We start from the raw sequence: 22,200 nt of genomic DNA on the forward strand, positions 1-22,200 counted from the left end.
AGACCCCCAGAAGAATTCTGAATAAACACCAGAAAAGTGACTAGAGAGAAAAAAAGTTCAGGTCTACATTTAGATATATTCCAATGAAGAGATGTAAATCAGTACGGGACAGACCAGACAACAATCAGCCTTGGCTTCCAAATGATGTAGACCAAGGGGAGAGTAACAACTGAAAGAGGTCTAAAAAAAGCAAACAGCCCACAGTGAAAAATTAATGAAAGTGGTGATTTTAATCTTGAAAAGACTTAGGAGAAACCTAAGACAGCCTCATGTACACTAGAGGTAGCTTCAAGAGAATAAACTATCCTCCACTGTCCACAGATAATGAGTACAGAATCCTTAATATACAGAAAGAACTATTTAAATCACATAGTGAAACAAAAACTCCAAGGATAAATCAGAATGGGAGTAAGTTTCCCAATAGAGGCAATACCATCTCAGATTAAAGATACATTTAACTGATGTGCCCAAACTGCAGTCTACAGAACAGAGTCTGCAAGAAAAATCTGTCTGCCCAGACTGCTTCCTGGCATCATTTTCCCCCAGAGCCTCCCAAGATACAGCCAGAGAGAATGTACAGTTATCTTGAAAACCTGTTCCTTGCTGCTCAGAGGGTACTAGAACATCTCCCTCCTTAATAACCAGGCCTGCATCTGCCATGTAGCAGAAAGACATAGAAGTAACCCATTACATCATTCGTTACAGAGCAGCTGCACCCCCGAGTATCTAAAAGGAGTCAATTACATGGACTCTCCCATATATAAGACAGGGAAACGTTACATGTCTTTTAGTTATACAGTAAAGCAGAGATCAACACAGACCAAGACAGAGCATCTTCAGGAAAAGCCACATGGTCTAAATCCACACCAAACACTAGAACAGTGAGCTAGGCATCAAGGATCTTCCTAGTCCTATCATAAAACCCAACAGATAAATATTGATGGATCTTAGTTTGGTTGAAGTTAGCAACTCTGGTTAAGCACAGTATGATCAGCAGGTAGATTCCTGGCGTTACAGCGTTCCTCTCTGGTAAGCACACACTGTTGTAATCACAGTTTCTGTCTCCTTCACATGCATGCTCTACCAGCAGGACAAGTACCGCCAGGAGTTGGTAGCACATGCTGTTAAGAATCTAGCTGTTCCAAATCTATCAGTATTTCAAATATCATGGCACATTATATTTGGCTTATTATTTCAATTTTTAAAGAACACCAGAAATTACACTGTAATATGGTTTAAAAAAATATAACCTTCGGAGTTAAAAACCAGTACAAGAGTTAAGAACAACTAATAGTTCTGGTTGCTTATTTATGAGAGGAAGGAGTGACTTATGCTTGTACAACCATTAAAAAGTCTTGGTTATATACTTACTCCTCTCACTCCTCCCACCTTTTTTCTCAAACTATCTCTGGCTTAGATGAACTGAGGGGTAAATGAACAGCCAATAGGTTTCTTCAATGTGTAGCGATGTTTTTTGCACATTAACCAAAACTTGTTCTGAATACCAAATTGAGAAGATTTTGCAGTTTAAGCGGTGTCAAAATACAGCATTTGAGAGCTTCAAACTTGAACATGCTTATTTTTAAGAAATTAGAAAAAGTTGGAAATTAAAGGAGAAACAGATGGCAAGTTTTTTCCTCCATTGGAGAGCTGAAGCACAATAACTGGTGTACCACACCTTCTGATGCTGATCATTTAATCCACGATGATCGAGGGCCCTTTGTCTTCAGTGGCCATATAATGTTCCCTGTGTTTTGAAGGATTAAGGTATATACTGAATAATTTAATGTTTTGACAGATCAGGCCCACAGTCTTAAGTTAGTCAACAAGAAAACAAGTTGGGGCATAGCTAATGAACATCCCTGACAACTCTGAACAACACCCCAGAACCAAAGGACAGAAACTCTTTGAAAAATAAAAAGCCGTCAGCTCTTGCAGAAAACACTGAGCTGAGACCATGAAATCACCTGCTCTTCAAGCAGTTCCCTACCCTTCTATTCATTAGAGACTTTCCAACCTCTGCAACACAGAAAGAACCTAAAACCAAAACCAAAAAGCAGCCTTAAAACCACAGTCAAATTCTTTCTGCAAACTAGAATCCAGCCTCTATTGTAAGGAAGGAAAAATAGCACATAATCATTCACATGCTTCAACACCCTTTTTACATAATTCTGCATATAGTGTATGCATACAGGTATTAATTAATGACCAAGAGCTGGTAGGCTAGTGTGACTAAGCACATGTACACAAAGATGTATTCATTTGTTTTCAACAGCTAAACAGCTGGACTACTTGTATCAGATCTACAGGATTTGCCCCAATTTATTTTTAACTTTGGGGAGAAAATGATACATATGAAAAGCTGCCTGTTTTGTAATAGCCCTATTTATTGCAGCAGAGCAGATGAGTTTAAAAAAATAATAAGAAGAATGAAGATAGTATGCAGTACCCATACACTGATTATTTTCATCTGGCAACCATTAACACGCAAATTGATTGTTGCTTTACTTGCTCCATCTTTTTTGCTCATTTTCCATTGCTACTCCGTTATACATTAATGTATAACAGTACAAACCCCTCAAAGTAAAAAAGTAAAGATCAGTGCAAACAAAAGGAAAAAAATACTTTAAACAGCATTTCTTCTACCAGTTCATCTTTGCTCTCTATCATTTGCCTCTCCATCCCAAAGTTACCTTGGAAAATCTCTGTGGAGATTTTCTTTAGCCCTGAATGCTGTCAGCAAAATTATAGCTGTTACCAGACTTAGAGGAAAAAGGAGAGGGTGGGCTACACGATTAACAGAAACTAAGAGATTACTCCTGCAACAATATAGTTGGATTTAGAGTTCAGTTACCTAAAAGTGGAGGGATAGTTTAGACAAATAGAACATAAAAATGAATTTATCAGTATTTTAAAGCATTTAACTTTCAGATGCTCTTTGTCCTACAACCAGAATGTTTTTAGAACATCTATTTTCTACTTTTGAGTTCCTTGAAGATTTATCCAAGTAGCCTAACAACAGACTACTTTTAACTTGCATCTCAAATTTCCCAATTCCCTATGCATATTCTAGAACTTTTCCATTCTACACATTAAAATAAGTTCATTTCATTAAAGTTACAGATAAAACCATTAGCTTCACAATTAAATTGCCTTCTCTTCCTGAGGAGGGAGGCAGAATGTGGTTTTACAAATTCCTATTGTTTCCTGTGCCAAAAGATACCATTAAAACAAGTCGTCATGGCATTGAAAGCCACAGGCAGTATTCTCATCCTCGCCAAACAGTGCTGCAACAGAAGCAAAGATTCATCTTCTCAAAAGAGAAAGCAGAAAGCCCCCAATCATCCCCATCCACGTCTTTAAATCATTTCTCTGTAACAGAGCTCAGGTCTGAGTTCACCAAATACAGAACGCCATAACTGTTTCTTAAGGTTGCATTAGGTTCTCTTTGTGTACACAGAGAAACGTTTTTCATTGGGTCTGCTTGAGAACAGGCACACAAGGCTCTGGCACTGAGCTCTGAATTAAGCAGCAGAATACAAGAAAGAAAATGGTATTACTAAAAGCTGTTTGCTCCTTTAATGATGCTTTATACATTAAAGGCATCCCCTTGGCAAAGTGAGCAAGAGAACAGTACTGAGAGATACTTCAAATCTTTTCTAACTTCATTTTGACTCTTCCTTTTGACTTCTGCTTTATTGAGAAGCCACACATTAAGTAAATTTACAGTAACATTTAAAAAAACCCAGCTATGTACAAATCAGCTTCAGAGTGACAGTTTAAAGAGATGTTAAACTGAAATATGCTATTGTCTAAGAACAGAAACAGCAACAGTATTTGACCTGCTAATTTTAGTACCTAACTTAATTTCTTAAATTTCTTAAAAAAGTACCTGCTTAATTTTAGTACCTAACTAGCATAGATTTTCTTAAGTTGCCGTTTGAAATCCACAATAAAATTCACAGGACTACTTGAATATGACTGATCATTATCCAGGATAAGCGTCACGGCACATAAGACACAATGCACGCGTTTTATTCTTAAAAGTACAGCATTAAAAATCCACAGCTTTCAAGTTTCTCTATTTCAGTTATCCATATCGCATGACAGCCTTTGAAGCAAAGATCAAACTAACATCCTTCTAGATTTCAAATAATATTTCTGCCTTCTTTTCCACTACAGAAGTCTAACTAGATTATAAAATAATGCCTTACCAAATGTTGTCATTTGTCCGTTACTTAATTACTGGTTCCAGAGCCACAGAAGGTAATTTTCCCAAACATGCCCTAAACATTTATTCCAGAATCCATCGAGAGCAAGTGCAGAGTTTGGATGCTGATACTGGTTGGTTTTAGCACTGGGGGGAACAGGGAGGTTGGGAGGGGAGGTATCAACAATAATTCAAATATCAAAGTCAATTCTAATCATTAAAAATTACCTGGGTCTTTTGGTTTAAAGATTCACATAGTGCCATCTGCATTAACTTTCTCTGCATCACATTTAAAGGTTTTTCAGAATTTTTAGCTTAAGACTTTTTTCCATACAACAAATTTATCCCTTTTGAAGTCTTAATGTGTTGCTTGGCAATACCATCCCACCTCGGGGAAGATAACCACCACCCCCTTTTTGTCTGGTTGTGTGGCACAGGTGTCCCATCCATCTGAAAACAAAGAAAGGCTCTGCAAGTACGCTGACGTCACCGCAGCTACAGCGGGCACCAGAATAGAAACCCAAATATATACTTCATACTACAGTCCTACAGGAAGTCAGAACCATACCCTCCTGTTAAAGTATAAAATGAACGTGCAGAGGGATGTGCCGGGAATACAAATTTAATATATCCTGTACCAAGTGACATTCTGTTTGTTGCATAGCAACAGGAATCTACTGCAGAAAAACAATATGGAACTTTTTTTTTTAACTTGCCAAGCTTCAATTAACCCCAGACTTCCTGAGAAACAGAATATCCACGGCATAAACATTACCCTCATCACCAAGCTAACCAAAGATGCTATTGTCCAACACTTGCCCTGTTTTACATTAAAATGATTCTGTATATTTAAGTGGTTGTAGGGTATGGTGCTGCTGAGAGAAAATTCATTGCTACAGTGCAAATGGACAGCAACATTTTAATTTGATAGAAACAGCCAAGAAAAAGTTCTTAGATGCATAAAATTCCCATTCTTAACTGTGGAAAGCTTTCATTATTTTATACAAGATTTTTGTCATACTATGTAAAAAAATAAAGCTCTAAAATTCTAGAAGAAAAGCCTATGGCTTTATTTCTAAATTGTTTTGTTATGTTTGTGTTCTGCGTGTTTGTCTGGGGGGCTGGTTTTGTTTTACAAGAAGAGTACCAACCCAAACTACTTTGAATTTAAGATCTGTTACGAATTTTGAAGCTAAACTATGTGTGGACATCTAAATTGTGTTCCTTGACATGGGAGAGACAGCCTTTTGCAAGACAGTATGAATTGCATAAAATTTCTCCCCCTTCCCCAAATGGGAAAATTATGATCACTCAGCTGGCTGGGAAATAGATACACTGATATATCGTAAGTGATATGAAAATATGCAAAACCAAACTGGGGAGAATCCTCTCAATTTTTTGTTTCTTAGTAGTTTTTAAACACACACACACCCTGCTCCCAGATAAGACCACGGTACCAAAATATCTAATGACTCTGCTTTGGGGTGAGTCCACTCCTACACCCACCCCAACTGCAGACACACTTGAAGACAGGGAGCTCAGTTCACTTCAGAAGGAAAATATGCACAATTTCAAATATACAGGATGTTGAATACTGAGATTGCCACTATATAAATCACCAAACCTGAAAGCATTCCCGAGTTACACTAACAGCTCAGTCTTCATCCTAACACCACCTACAAAACAGGCACAATTTACTCAGAAGAACAAGTTAAGGAAAAAAGTTCTGAAGGCCTTACTATATAAGCCCTAGATAACAGTAAGCATACTGTTAACAAACAAGCTCACAAACACTTCCCAACTCAAAACAGGTAAGCATTTCTCATACCAGTCACTTCTCTCCCTCTTTATTCACAACTAGTGAACCACAGAACGGCCCAGACAGAAATCATCAAGACACTTGATCGTAAGTGCAGACTGTGCATCAAATATTGGGAATCCTAACAGGTGAACACCCTCACACACAGGCAGCACACTGAGGTTAACGGCTTGTATCAGAAAGTGTTTTCTTCACATTGTTGGGGCAGGGAGATGTGCAAGAGGAGAGGTTGCTTGTTTTGCATCCATCTGCCCTAAGAAGCGGACACACACAAATCAAAGGCAAGATATTCAAAGTATTCAGAAATGGCTTAACTGTACACTCTTCTGTCCTGTGATGGCTAAACGAGGACTTCAACAAGGCAAAAATAAAATCCTACTATTAAGTATTATTAAGCATTAGTCATGTCTAGAGATGTAACCCTTTCAATGCAACCCACTTTTATCTGCATCTTACAGATTTACTATACACAAGCCACACTACTGACCAATACCATGTCCCAACAAAATTATCACAGATGGGCTTCTCAAACATGGAACTGAGCATTTTTTCCCCCCCCCAGTGATTCCCAGCAGTCAGATGGCTTCAAAGGAAAATACACCTTCACACTTTACACAGGAACAGTAACATTTGAAAAGTATTCTTAGAGATTTACTTTTTGACATTTTTCTCTGCAATGCAACCTCCCCTTCTTTTATGCAGACATCATCTTTGCAGAGTAATGCAAAAACAAATGGTAATTTAAATAGTATCTTATAGCTGCTTACCTGTTTTGAAGCACCTAATTCCTTATTCCTTGAAATAAGGATTATGCCAAATATTGCTACTTGGTCAGACTCCAAAAATAGGGGCTACCTATAAGAAATAAACCACACAGCAACATTTACCTTTATCTGCAACGTGCCTGTAACAATCCACACAGTACAAAATCTCCACATGGTGTCTCCAAAGAATTGAATAACTTTCTCAGGAACTCAGTACTTGAATGTCTGAATGCTTGCCCGTGTCCTGTTCCCCATCACTGCTGCAGTTGATCTATTAAAAGATACTGCCTCTCTCCTTATAAAACATTTGTCTTGTTTATATCTTTAGAGCAACACAGCCACAGCAACAATATTCATAACCTGCAAGGCAACCTCTGTTTACCTTACTGCCATCCATTTGTGGATTTAGCTACTATTAGAAACGGTGGCAATTACATGAACATAGAACTGTTCTATTAGTGAGTAAGAAATGTACAGCAAGTAAAGAATATACAGGAATACCCTCTGGTTTCAAAGCTGCCTTTATAGCATGCCAAACCGAGAAGCCCAAGATGTGCTATTCTTCCAAACTTTATGGAAAAGACTACTTGAAGATATTGCCAAAACACAAAATGAAGTCCCTGAATTTCCTTACCTCACACCTTAAGTTGTAAGGTCAGACGTAAAGTTCAGCAGTAACAATTCTGAGACTAATTCACATATGATGCAGTTAACTGAGCTAATCACTTAAGGGCTATTAGACTCATCACACTACTGTGGAAACGAGAACAGTAGTACTACCAGCATCCTTAAGATTACAGCACAAGATTTTTAGGGTGCTGAATTTTTTAATTTACTTTTTCTATGTATTTGATGCTTTGGTTGTCTTCCTCAGTCTCAAGCCAAAATTTTTGTCTGAAACCCACTACTGCATTTCCACTCGGTGGCTAAAAACCCAACAAGACTACTGAAATGCTACAAAAAAACTCATTCTCAATTACTCTCCAAAACACATAACACTGAACAAACAGCTGAATTACCAGATTCAACTTCTGTTTAAGTTTATTAGCAACAACTTCCTAAAGTGCTCTGGCTATTCATCTGCTTTTCCTTCTACTCATGATTAGACGTGGATTCCCTGCTAGCTTTCTAAGATGAACCTACCTGAAATTCAACAAGGCCAACCGCAAGGTCCTGCACGTGGGCCAGGGCAACCCCCAGTATCAATACAGGATGGGTGGAGAATGGATTGAGAGCAGCCCTCAGGAGAAGGACTTGGGGGTGCTGGTGAACAAAAAGCTCAACATGACCCAGCAATGTGCGCTCGCAGCCCAGAAAACCAACTGTACCCTGGGCCGCATCAAAAGCAGTGAGGCCAGCAGGTCAAGGGAGGCCATTCTCCCCTTCTGCTCTCTCAAGACCCCCACCCCTGCAGTGCTGTGTTCAGCTCTGGGGGCCCAAGAAGGACATGGACCTGTTGGAGCCAGTCCAGAGGAGGCCACAAAGATGATGAGGGCTGGAGCACCTCTCCTGTGAAGACAGGCTGAGGGAGTTGGGGTTGTTCAGCCTGGAGAAGAGAAGGCTCCAGTGAGACCTTATATCGGCCTTCCAGGACCTAACCGGGACTTACAAGAAAGATGGGGACCAACTTTTTAGTAGGACCTGTAGCGACATGACAGAGAGGGTAGATTAAGATGAGCTGTTAGGAAGAAATCCTTCACTGTGAGGGTGGTGGGGCACTGAAACAGGTTGCCCAGAGCAGCTGTGGGTGCCCCATCCCTGGGGGTGTTCAAGGCAAGGCTGGACGGGGCTGGGAGCAACCTGGTGTAGTGGAAGGCGTCCCTGGCATGGCAGGGGGCTTGGAACTAGATGATCTTGAAGGTCCCTTCCAACCTAAACCATTCTATGATTCTATCTCCTCGGTCTTCTCTTGGTCAAAAGAACTGGGTAGGTCTTGCTCATCTTCACTCAGACAGCAGGCTCTAACTAACAGAAAAGCAGTGACTACCATAATTGTGACTACTGTCTCCATACTTACGTTTCAGATCAGATGGTTCACATCCGACTAGGAAGGGAGTCCTGTGTTGAAAAAGTGCTTATTTCATATACATACACACACAAATGGAGACACAAAGTATCACCTACTTCCTGCACCATCCTCCTCTTCTACTCCGGCAGTGATTCAACTAAATACCTCAGTGTATAACAATAATTTAAAATACAATAGTAGCTTCTCGAGTTCTGACTATATTCAGAGGCTTCTATTGAAGTAGGAATATTCTGAACTGGAAGAAAAAAAAAAAGTAGTTTCCAAGTAAATTCAACATTTTTGCTAGAGTAATATGTAACTACAACTGAACTACACCCGCTCTTAAGTAATACGTTCAGTGACTAGACCTACATATACAAATGCTGAGCTTCAGCACTGATTATATTCATACCAGTGCTGTCATTTACTACTTTGATTTATTATCTCTGCCATAATTATGTTCATTTGGATTAGGTTTCATGATTTTGTCAGTCTGGCCACAACATCTATTTCAGACAATAGATAACAATGTTTATTCTCAAGTCATAAAGTCCATTTAACTTAGTCCACAGTAGCGAACCGCAGTTTTCTAAAAATGGGTTTTGTAAATGCATTCAAGAACACAGTACAAGTTTTCTACTAAAGCTTCACTGTGTTCAATCTTAAGGAAAAAAAAATTGTTCCGTTAACTTAGACAGTACTTTTATACGAGTCAGCACTGTTTAACGGACTGAGGTTTGCCAAAAGGATCGTACACTTTCCTCAAATACCAACAAGTGTTCAAGACAGGAGAGGAAATAAAAGGTGTACACATCACTATGCACTGTTTATAAATGACTCCAAGCTTTTAAAAGAAAGCAAAAAAGGGAAAAGATTTATAGAACAGGAAAACATACAGAGAAAACAAGTTTTCAAATTAAGTAGCAGTGTACATTGTTCACTGTAATGCATTACTGGCATTAACATCTACAGTAGCTAGAAAAGAAAACTTCTTGCTACCCTAGAGTTGGAAGCTTGGTACCTGAAAACCACTTACATTTAACAAAAGCTATTTCAAGAGCTAGCAATTTTAAGCAGCAACACTACCAGGTCCAAGGCCCAGATTTACTCAGAGCATATGCTTAAGTCAGATTTGCAAAGCCAACCAGAAAGCTGAATGGAACCTAAAAATACCAACCACCTCTTTCCACCAATGCCAGTAAAAATACCACTAATACAGCAGTATTGAAAGTTTTGTTGGAAATACATGAACTGCAACAGAATCTGAATCATCTTCCCATTTAGTATTTGCATTTTCAATCCCATCCAATAAGAAAAAAAATGCAACTTCGGTGGAAGATATTTCTAGCAGATATGACCATGGATGAAGACATATACTGGTCTACACAACTGAAATATAAAAGCTTTTACCAGTAGCTAGAGGAGACCACAGTAACACACTCCCTTAATTGCATGCACTTCACTGCTTCAGTTAAAAACCTGGTACCACAGTACAGAAACCTGCAATACAGTGCCAGCAGTCCATCGCCTAAAAAAACCATTTTAAGTGTTTAACTATATTTTTGGAAATTGCTTTAAGGAGAATGACACATACATAGAAATTGATTTCCTCTTGAAAGAAAATCAAAGTATCTCTCTAGTTGCTATAAAACTGCAACTAAGGCACAATAGAGGCTTTAGCTATACCAATGATTAATCCTGTTCCATTACTGTTCTACTGAATTCCAAATTTTAAAACTTTTTCTCTTTTAAACACAACCACCTTACCTGACCTTCCTTATGGAACCTGCAATAAGTATAGACTGCTTTGTAATCTGATTCAGGAAACAGAAAAGAAGTTTCAGATTTGTGAAAAATAACAAAAGAATAAGAGAACATTTGATACAAAATCCTTCCAATCTTGTTTGTGCTGCGAACTAGGAGTTTAGACAGTTATTTCTGGCAGCACACCAGTCCAGCAAAGTAGCATTTTTGTATCACCCTCTGGAGTGCAATCAGTTTCCACTGCTCTCCCTCATACTTCACTGGGTGTCAGCACCTTTCTTTACCATAATTTAAAAAACAGAAAAGAAAAAAAAAAAAGAACAGAACCCATAACACCAACCTATACACTTAGCAAAGAAGCATACTAGTTTTGGACTAAACTGAAACAGGTTTTACTATTCTTCTTTTATAGAAGCCAGCTTCACCAGGAGAATTTTCAATACGTGAAAAACTAAGAACAGGTATTTTTTTGCCTATTGACCATGTTTTCTTTTAACAACCTCTACTCACAGAGAGCAAGAGAATCTTACTTGAACTCCTCACATTAACTTGTGCATTGATTCCTGGAACATGTGCTTGCTACTAGCAGTTCAACTGGAAAGACTAATCCAAAGTAGATCAACAATTCATCTCGCGTCACATTGAACAGCTCCGTTTCCTCCACCCGGCTGTCACCGGCATTTGGGCAGTAAACCCAGAAAAATGTCACATCATCTCCCAAGAAGCAATTCCATCAGCTGCCCGTAAGTGTCTACAGAACCGTAATATTAGGAACGGCACATGCATAACACTGTCAAAAGGTGGCAAGCATGATTTTCACATTCTTTTTTGGAACTTTTTAAACATCAGTCATGAAACAGCTATGGTAAAGGAGACTTGTAATAACCAACAGGAGAGAGGCATATGAATTATTACAACAATTAATTGGGAGTATCTGAAATAAAACTCAATGTTTTCCTCTAAAACCTGCATTGTTAGGGAACATTTCAAAATGAGGCAAAATTACTTCAGACTCAGCTACTTAGACATATGTTTTTATTTCTTAAGTTAGAAAATTTGAAAGTTAAAATAAGGTAGTGCAGCCATTTCTGAAAGGGAAAAAAATAGATTCTGTATGTTCTTCAACAAGCCTTGCTCTTTTCCAGGTTTGTGACAGTACATGGGACGTTAGGGCAGGGGAGGGACAGGAGGGACACAACACTGGCTCTTCATCTGGCAGGTTTAAATACTGACAGATACAAAAGTGGCTTTGCTCTCTCATATTAATCCCAAGAGAGATGTCAACAGCCCAAGAACACGAGGTAGTTTTACAGAATTCACAAGGACTGGCAGGGAAAGCAGGGGTGGGGTGAGGCAGTGAGGCAGGCACCATGAAAAATTAAAATACATTGAAGCTGTTCAACAAGGCTTGCATGACTTCTGTCTCTGCTAGATTTACGTTTAGCTACTATTAAAAGTCAAATTTCTGTATTTCTTTTTAATCAAACATAAAAAGCACATATCTTCTGCTTTCCCTCAACACCACAGCACTCTTAAAACCCAAACATGTCTGGATGTTTAGAGAGCTGGCACATGTATTTCTACACTGCTGAGTGGAAGCAGGCATGAACTGTCAAGAGCAATTCTAGATGAAAGGTCAAAGTAAAGGCGGCAATAATATCTGTTTCACAAAATACATTCACTCTCTAGTAATGAAAGCAAATGACTATCCAGTGGTTCAATAACCTACTTCTATAACAGTTCTGCATGAAATGCAGAAACTGGCATGGCAAGCAGTCCTCGTTACACAGTATTTCCAATCACATGCCTGAGGCAGCGCAGAAATACCTCACTTCGGGCATAAGCGTGCTAGCAAAGCACCCGCCAAAACAGGTGCTGGAAGAATAACTCCTCTCCTTTTTATGGAAGTGTAGAAAAAAAGGCTTTTATGCTACCGTGGTCTGAAGTAGGACACTAACTCGGTCTTATTTTCTGACCTCCAACAACAAACAACACAAAGCCCTGAATCAGAGTCAAGAAAAAACTTGTACATACCCTTCCAGAGAGCATTCCTGAATTATACACACTCCCAGACTGTTTCTAATTTTTAGAGGCTGACAACATAATTGCTAAGATGGTCATAAATAGCTTTTTCTTAAAAAAAAAATAAAATAAAATAAAATATTCTGATTCTTGCATCCTCCATTCACACAGTAATATTTTAAAGACTTACACTTTTACTATTGAAATAATTCACTGAACTATCCAGAGACCTTGAGGGCAAAACAGTTGTCAGATTCCATGTCAGGTGGGCAGAAACAACCCGTCCTAAAACTACTTGCAACTGTCACAAATAAAGTGCTAGCTAAAGACTGTACTTCTATCAGACAGATGACTCAGTCCATCTGTTAGTTTACTTAAGAACAAGGAAAGTAACCTAAATTCTTGTATCCACCTGAAAAAGAAGAAAAACCAACCCTGCCTACACCACCAATTTTAATGAACAATTTTAGGAACTGTATCGGTTGCAGTTATGCGTATCCAGTCTAATTTAACTGCATGCCTGCACTTCCAACATTTTGTCAAATATTTCTCAACTAAATTAAGCTTTCTGCTTCAAATATGCTATTCATGCAAGTATTAAAACTAAAGTAAAGGCGCAATTCCAAAGTGCTACCCTACATATTGATGTACACAAGTTAATGCCACCATTGTAACTAATGGCTTTGCTACTCTGGTATTTTACTACCTTAAATAACTGCAGTTATTGCAGTAGACTGAACTATACTACTGTCATTAATAATACAATGCTCTTGTATACCCGCTTTTCTGGAAACCCTAGGAAACGTGTGTGGGTTCCTTCAAGAATTCCTAGTCCTAATGAAGGTACACATTTTGCTACTTCTGCCATGGGCTTTCACTCATGTATTGAAGACATTAAAAATCATTGAGTATGGTATCGGATTTCTCAGCACAATGTTTAAAATATAATGAAGGCTTACTAACTCAGGCACAAAATACATTGACTTTTAGATGGTAACATGAATTACATTCTAAAGCAACACACTTGAGCAGAAAAGCCGCTGAATGTAAGTACGCACAAATTTTAATATGGTTTAGAGACCACCAATTCAGCTATCTTTCTACCTTGAACACACACATAAGGATATGACACGATTTTCTAAAAAGGCAAAATCTGTAATAATTTAGCTGCTTGCTATATCTAAATAGAGAGTGAACATTCACACATATGATATGCATATGTGTGAATTGTAGCACAACTGTGTACATCATAAACACAAATGAATATACCGGACTCTGGAAATACTAGAATTTAAAAGTCAGAAAAATACTGTTTCTTTCCTGGTTTCTGCAACTTGAGTAATGAAACCAGACTAAGCGGTCTGCTTTCTGACTAGCACACTAATGAAAAACAATTCTTTCCCACACAAAGAAATGGATGTAGTAATCCCAAGAGAAGGCTGTACAGTTTGATTAAAAAAAAAAGTCAGTATCTTGGAAAGCTCATTTATTTTTATTGGAGTTAGCATACAAAATGAGCTAGATACCAAAAAAAATAAAAATCTAAGATAATTCAGTTAACCTTCACTGTGGAGTCCCAGCTCCAGCAGTAGTTATGTTTATCAGCTTCTGCAATAGAGATTTCAACATATGCTTCAATAAAAGTCTGTTCACACGTGTTCTTGTACAAATACGATGAGGTTACGCCATTACTAGAACTGGAGCACCAAACTGTGTTGTTACCTAGATCTTGGCTACCTTCTCCCCACCACCATATTCAAGTCAGCTAGTAAATGGAAACCTCTCTGAATATGACTACTCCTGGATACCTATTATGAAGTAAGTGCATTCAGGAAATTGTATTAAGAGTAATACTTAGCTAACCACAACACAGTAAGAGCAACAGGTGTTCAGGGGAATCAACTGTTTACCTACAGTGGGGGGAGATACACACACAAGCCCTATTCAAGCTGGCTCCTGAACCAAGTAACTTCATACTTAGGGTTAGACCATTTAAGTGGGATATTTAATATTCAAAGTCTACCAGGAACCTAAAACCCCTAACAGATGCTACTCAAATAGCATATAATTTTAATTCAAATACAAAACGGACTTCTGCAAGAATTAATTATTGTGTACTGCTGATGTTTGTGTCTTACTGAACTGCTGATTCTTTTAGAATAAGAAGATGCTCTTTACAATGTTTAGTTTTATTTGACATAAGGAAAACCAGTTTGCTCTTCAATAACTGACCAGCTAATCATCCAGACAAGATGAGAGATCTTAATATGGAATCATCAGAATTAGTTCAGGCTCATGACAGCTGAAGAATAGACTCTCACACATGTATGTGCCAAATGACAGAACAGAAACTGAGGGCTCCCCCCCCCCCCAGCTCATCTCAAAATTACTTCTATTTATTTATTTTTCTATTCTTTGGAGCACCAACTGCATACTTAACCTGCAGAGCAGCAATGGCAGAATGCAGTTTATGCATTCCAAGAGACCATCAACATCATATCTAAGGTATGGTTTTAGTATTAACTGCTAAGATTTACCACCACTTGCACACAGCGGAACTATATATAAACGCTGATCACTTGTCCCATCCACCTTGTCACTCCTCCCCCATCACAACTTGTCTTGACCAGCAAATACACAATAAAAGACACTGCCTAAACAACATACAGCGTGAAGATATTGTTTAAACATGTTTCAGGAATATACCATCAATAGTAGTCTAAACAAGTCCAAAGAGCAAGCATGCAGTGAAAGCTTGCCATTGTACTGGAGTCAGACCAATTAAATAAAACTGAGTCAACTTAAGTGCCTCTATAGAGAGAAAATACTTCTTTAACCACATCATTTTCTTAGACTGTGTAGTTTAATTGGTCCACTTTGCTTGTTTTTTCAAAAGGCTTGGAACCAAGCGTTCTCAAAAGTCAGACTTCTCTGAAATACCCAATGACCATTCACAGAGCGACCATCCAACTTGCAACTACATTTCCCTCTTACTAGCTTAAGGCTCTGCACTCATAAGCAGGTAAGAAGTTTCAGACCTATAACTCAGTCATCTGCCTGTATTTACTAACTGCTTCAAGTCAACTATTCAAACATCTAAATAAGCAACCTAAGGGTAGGTTCAACCTAGGCACTTTCCTGTTATGCTGGTTAAGAGAAATATTTGTGCTCCCTCCAAGCTGGCAAAAGTCCTAGCACGCATACAGTTACATCAGTGAAAGAGCAGTTTTGCTGTATAGCTTACTTCACTCAGCATCACCCACACAATCAAAGTACTTTTTGCTATTAAGAAAACCAAATTTCTACCGGGCTTCTCCAAATATTTATGCCAGCTCTTGCTAGATTAACAGCAGTCATTGTGCTGAAGACTGTCAAGATAATTAAAAAAACAAAACCAAACAAAAAACACACAACAAAATCACCTCTGTTTAAAGGTTCTGGATACAAAGTGTAAGTTTTCCAAGTTGTAACTTTTTATTTGCAGGGTATCTGAATTCTACATGAGCAACACGAATATGTGAAAATAAATTATCACAAGACAAAGGAAACCTTAAAATAACGTCGGACATGAATACCCACAGTTAACAAAGAAAACTAGAGGGAAATACAGGAACACAATTCTAAACAAAACAGCAGGGAGACTGTTCCCATGCTTCCCGCTGCAAGGCTACCCTTTCCACTGAAGGCACACACACGTCAGGCGGGGGGAACCCTTAAAGTTAAAAAAAAAAAAATAACGTAATTACGATTTTCCTGTAATTTACAGCAAATTCTAAGGGCTCATTAGTTTTATGCGGGAGAGGAATTTGCTGATGTTCATCATACACACCTTGCCGACCCATGCTCCAGAAGGACCTCACTCACGACTTACGGTCATCTTTAAGACAAAGAAGGTTCAAATCCAACTGCAAGGCAGAGTATCTTCCGCGGCGGGGGGGCGGAGGGAGTAGCTGGGCTCCCCCGGGGTTTAGCCGAGGGACAGGCCTACAGGGAGCACTACGTCCCCCAGAGCCCGAGCAGCGCCCGGGCCACCGAGCCGCGTTTCCCACCGGGTCCTGCAGCAATCCAGCAAGGAGATTATGGAAACGGAACAGGCGCTAAACGGAGCTGGGGGGGGGGGGGGGGGGGGGGCAGGGGGGACGGGCCAGTGAGGCAGAAAATCGCCTTCAAATGAATGAGGCGGCGGGCGCGGGAGTCCCCGGCAGGCGGGCAGGGGGGCACCCCCCGGCCCCGGTCCCCCGCCGCGTCCACCTCAGTGTTTACATCCGACACCTCCGAACGCGACACTTCCCCGGCTGCCGAGAGGGGGATCCCCCCCCGCCCGCCCCCGGCGCCTCGTTATTGATTACACAGGGAAAAGCCCAGCTGCTGCTGCAATGCAACACGCGCCTTAACGGGAAAGGGAAGGAGGAAAAAAAAAAAAAAATACACCACACCAACACCGGGAGAGAAAGAAAGGAGACCGGCGACCCGCGCTCCCGCCGGCCGGCGCGAACCGCAGCGGCCAGTCCGGGGGAGGCGCCGAAGCGGGGCCGCCCCCCCCCCCCCCCCGGCCCGGGCCCCGCTGCCGCCCCCCGAGCGCAACTTCGCCGCCGCGGGGGACGGGGACGGCGGGGCCGCCCCTCCCCCACCCGCCACTAACAATGGGCCCCTCCCCCACCGCGGGGCTCCCCTCAGTCCGGCCCCCTCCCCCTCCGCCGGCCGAGCGCGCCCACCCCCCCGCTCACGGCTGTGGACCGTTAGAGGCGGGAGACACGGAGCAGCCCCCCCCCCCGCCAGCCCGCCCGCTCCCGGGGCCGGCCCCTCACCTCATGGTGCTGCCGGGGGTCGGCGAGCCGCTCCCGCTTCCTCGGTCGCTCCGCTGTTTCCCCCGCCCCGCTCGGCTCCTCGCCGCTCCGCAGGGGCCGGCGCGTCAACGGACAGCGAGAGCCCCGGCCGCCAGCGCCTCCCCGCCCGTCTCCGCCGCTCCCTCCGCCGCCGGGCCGGGCCAGACCACCGCGGGGAGCCGGGGGGTGGGAGGGGACGAGAGAGGTGGGGGAGAAAGGGGCGGGGAGGAGCGAACCAACGCGCGGGAAGGGCGGGGGGGGGGGGAGGAGGAGGAGGAGGAGAATGGGCGGGCGGGGGGAGCGCGGGGGCGGCCGGAGACACCGGCGGGGCTGAGGGAGCGGCGGCGGGCGGGGGGCGCGGCGGCGGCGCGCAGGGGAGGCGGCGGGGGGGCGGGAGGAAGGGGCGGCCCGCGGAAGCCGCGCCCACCGCCGCGCTGCCGCCCGTGCGACTGAATGGGGCTCGGCGGGCCCGCGTGGGGGCGGGCGGGGGGCCGGGCCGTCCGCAGGTGAGGCGGCGGGAGAGGCTCCTCAGCTCGCCCTGAGAGGAAGCGGCCGCCCCGGCAGCTCCTGCCCTGGCGGCCCCGGGCCATTGTCCTGCGGGGCCGGGCCGGGGGGCAGGCGGGGCACGGCACGGCACCGCGGGAAGAACCTGCTCCCGGGCCCGCCCCTCGGGAAGACGGAACCGGGTCCGCCTCGGGTGCGCCCAGCCGGGAGTGCCGGCAGCGGGGCCCGCGCCGTGACCCGGGGGAGGCGGCGGGCGGGGAAGCTGCGTCCCGGCCGGCGGAGCCGGGCGCCTCTAGGGGCTTGGGGCTCGCCGAGGCCGGCCGTGAGGGGCTGCACCAGCAGAGCCCCGGCCCGGCCCCGCAGCCCCCCGGCACGGCCTCCGCCGGCCCGAGTGCCCGGCTCTGGGCAGCCGCCCCGCCGCAGCCTGTGCGTGGGGAGCAGACGCGCCCCCTGCACCGCCCTGTGTCCGCAGGTGAACGGCTGCGGGTCTGCGTGGGGCCTCCGCTCCCCGCCGCCCCGCGGAGCCCGGGGCCTGAGGCGTGCTTTCGGGGGTGCAGGGGTCTCACTTCAGCTTTGCATCTTTCGCCAGCCCCACGCCTATTCTGTGCACAGGTTTACATTGGCCTTTCCCACTCCCCGGGGATCCGGCACACGGCATGCCGAACTTTAAGCCAGCTCCTGCTCAGCTCCTCTCTGACAAGCTCCCAATGCCCGTTCCCCTTGTCTCCATTAACAGAAGCGATGAGCAAGGATCTTTGCGATTTCCAATGACGTTGAGGCATCTTAGTGCTTCTGCCTCTCTGATTTCATTCTTCCCTAACAAGTACCCGTGTTTTCTAGGGTTTAGTTGTTAAAAATGTGTTGTGCGTGAGAAACAAATACATATACTTTAAAAATTTCTAGACTGTGAGATATAAAAAGGTAAATAATTTAAAAAAAAAATATCTTTATGCATTTCTGATCTGGGCTTCGCACATCTAAGGGTTTTTACCATGAACCTCAGTTATTTGATGCTATGCATACAACATCTTCCCTGATCAGTGTGGTGTCTGAGGCAGGGTCATCCACCACCAATTAATGGTGTCAGGAACACGGTGAGAGAGGACCCAGTCAATGAGAAAAATGGTCAATTGTTAGAAAATACTAAACCAGGGAAGAAGGACAGGCTTTGAAACTGAAGCTCATGAATAACAGTTTAGTAAGAATGTTAACATGTTTTTACTGGCATAGGGATGATGTCAATGAAAATGTTGCAGTAGAGGTGAATCACAAAATGCAGATGAGTAATCAGAAGAGAAGCAGCATCACACTCTTAAAAATTAAGTGTGTACCTTTGACAACAATGTAAATGCAGACTGAAAAAGGGGACGCAAATGAGTCTGGTAAATAAATTTACCTCAGTTGTTTCCAGCAAATACCAAGGACTCTTAACAACTTGACACTGGACCTCAGTTCTTAAAGCATCACAGACTTTCTAAGACCTGGACTTCCTATCACCAGAAAATCCTCCAAATAAAAGGTTTGAAAAGGAAGCCATTCTGACAGTGAAAAGTATCTTGAAGGCAGCCAAATATAAATGTTAAGATCTATATGTAACCAATACATCTGTGTATCTAAATAGATATATCTAAAATATATATCTAACGGGCTTCAGCAGCTATATCAGTAGAAGGAATGGCAGAGACAGTTGGAAGAAGAAATGTGTTCTAAGATCCCACTTGTCCTATACCAGAAGAAATTAGGATCATAATGTGACTGTTCTGATACAACTGTTTGGTCATATTAGTCAAATCTAAAAGAGGTTTGGCTGTGACGGGTATGCAAAAAACACTGAAAGGATGTCTGGGCTGCAAGTCTGCCTGAGAGGGAATGACAATAGCCAGAAGCTGTTAGTCCCGCAAAATAACTATTATCGTTATTTGTGTTATATTACTTGGTGTTCTTAGCCAAATCAGATATGGTCATAGCTGGATTTCTCAGGACATACTCTGTGGTACAATAGAATTTGTAAAAATGCCAGAAGAATCATTTTGCATGCTGGCATCACAGATGTCACCAAGTGCAAAGTCATTCTGGACGCTAGTTTAGTCAAAAATCCCATTGAATTAATCTGTAACAAAATACTAAATCTGCAGTAGCTCATATTAGCAGTTACACAAGAAGGAGGGGAGCCAAAATGATTTAGGGCACAAATCAATGATAAATGTTGAGTGCCTTTTTCTTTCCAGGTCAATTTAGTGACGTTTTTGTCAAGAAATTAAAGTAGTCTAGCAGAAGAATGAGTTAGTGTCATGTACATGTTTATGATACTGAATTATGCATTGAGAAATCTGTAATCTCTTGCAGCAGGCCCGTGTGTTCCCAAGCTCTAATCGTTCAATGTATCCAAGTTATTTTGTGTGATTCTGCCGTTATCCTTCTCGCTGACGGGATCCTCCAGCGGCACAGCGTGGGTGTAAATGCCCTCTGCATCACCTCCCACCGCTCTCCCTTCTTCTGGCAACGACAAAAGCAATGTGTCAGAAAGCCTTCATAGCTGCTGGTGTCACGATAATAACCTGAGGCCCCTGACAATTTACAAGGCAGAGCCACCTAATGGCTCTTCAAATCTGTGTCGGAGGACTGTGTTCGTGCCCTCCCTCCTCCGGATCCAAACAGCTCAGAATACCCCAAAGCCGCTTCGTATCCTCCCTCTTGCATTTCCTGCTGCTCAGCTGCCACGGAGGACTGGCATTCAGATGTTTCCAATGTCTTAAGCCAGCTCAGGTTGAGGAGTACGGTGTGTCTCCTCTCCAAATAACACAACTAATGAAGGCTTTTTGAACGCTGGAGGAACAGCTCACCCAGGCATAAACCAGAAGAGAATGTGTTTCTGTTTAGTATCAGCCAGATACAAGAGGCTTGGCAGGCTACTCCTGAGCAAACCCAGCCGGGTTCATTGCATCTCATAAGCATGGATCACCCTTAATACAGGGTCATGAGGAGGATGCATGACTAATGTTCTGGAGTCAGTCAGGGAATCCAAAAGCTTCAAAAAGCAAAGTTATCCTTCCTCTCACAGCGAGATTTCCCCCGTCTTCCCTGAAACAATCTCCCACTTTGCGGTCTTTGTTTCTTTGGAAAGTCGGTTTTGTATTTAAGAGTAACAAGTAGCTGAGATCTTCATGTGTCTTACTACAGGCAGTGTCCTAGGACAGCAGCACTTAGGCAAGATGACTTTGGCCTTCTCTGATGATCTGCAAATAGCATAATGCAGGATACACAGTTGGAGAGGTTTCTGGAGCGGGGGAAGTGGGTTTTTCTGATGGTTTTGGTTTTTTGAAGGTTATTGTTCTTTTTACTTAATGTGTCTAGAGTCTGGTTTTCGACTATGTAGGAAAAGATTTTTTATTTCACTTGTTTGGATAATTTTCCATAGAACTACTATAGAAAGAAAATGCAATTTACTATATAATGGAAGTGAGAGAAAGAAAATACAATTTACTATGTAATAGAAGTGAGAGAATTGCAAAAGCAAAGCTGGAGCTTTCTCTCTGGCGGTAGCGAAGGGCTTTCCAAAAATGGTGGACTAAAAGAAAATGCCTCAGACAGTGTGCTGCTGTTAGCATTTAAGATTATCAACACAGAAGTGAAATAAGTAATTTAATATATTATTCTTATCACTGATTACGTTAATCTCCTAAATACATCTTCTGCTCTCGACCAGACACAGAGCTGACACCTGAACCAATTCCATGAGGTCATGGTTAGTTGAACAAGGTGAGGATCAGACTACTCTATAGACAGTTAAAATATGCTGGCTAGTATAACTCTTCCTGGCCTCTTCTTTCTTTCCCTCACCTCCAAGTCATTTTCAATTTCAGGTTGCCATGAGTCAGCCAACTGCTGAAGTGTCGCATAGCAGACCATTAAAGGAAACGCTTTCAACCAAGAACTCTTTGGCTTTATTTTATTTATGAAATTACGCAGCATTTCTCAACCAGCTTCTGTGGGAGGGGAAGCAAACTATCTCTACAATTCTTTAAGAATGCTAAAACAAACAATTATTGGCATGACTCAGCAGATAACCACAACAATAGCCAGCAAGGTCTTTTCTTAGTGGAATAACATTTTTGTTTTGTTGTAAAAAAGGCAAAACAACATCACCAGGAAAGGAATCAAATTTTTTGTTATCAAACACAGACCTTTGATTCCTGAATGCGAAGCTCGGTTTTCCTGCCAGCATACCCTATTCCTTGTTACACAAGTAAACAATTCATAGATCTTCCATCAAGCACCTCTGA

At 42.4% G+C, this 22,200-nt stretch overlaps 1 protein-coding gene across 7 annotated transcripts in view; it reads right to left on the minus strand.

Annotated features, from left to right (window-relative positions):
• Positions 1-17,659, minus strand: part of ENAH (ENAH actin regulator) — a 99,494-nt gene extending 81,835 nt beyond the window's left edge. The window contains exon 1 of one of the 7 annotated variants that reach the window (XM_055725639.1): positions 17,396-17,659. In XM_055725639.1, the coding sequence (XP_055581614.1) occupies positions 17,396-17,400 (5 nt within the window). In that variant the 5' untranslated portion in view covers positions 17,401-17,659. Of the gene's footprint in view, positions 1-16,416; positions 16,643-17,395 lie in introns of those variants that run through there. The other 6 variants (XM_055725640.1, XM_055725641.1, XM_055725643.1 and 3 more) reach the window with 6 other exon arrangements.
• Positions 17,660-22,200: the final 4,541 nt, after the last annotated feature.

Source organism: Falco cherrug, chromosome 13 (genome assembly GCF_023634085.1).
Source record: "Falco cherrug isolate bFalChe1 chromosome 13, bFalChe1.pri, whole genome shotgun sequence".
NCBI classification, from domain to species: Eukaryota; Metazoa; Chordata; class Aves; order Falconiformes; family Falconidae; genus Falco; species Falco cherrug.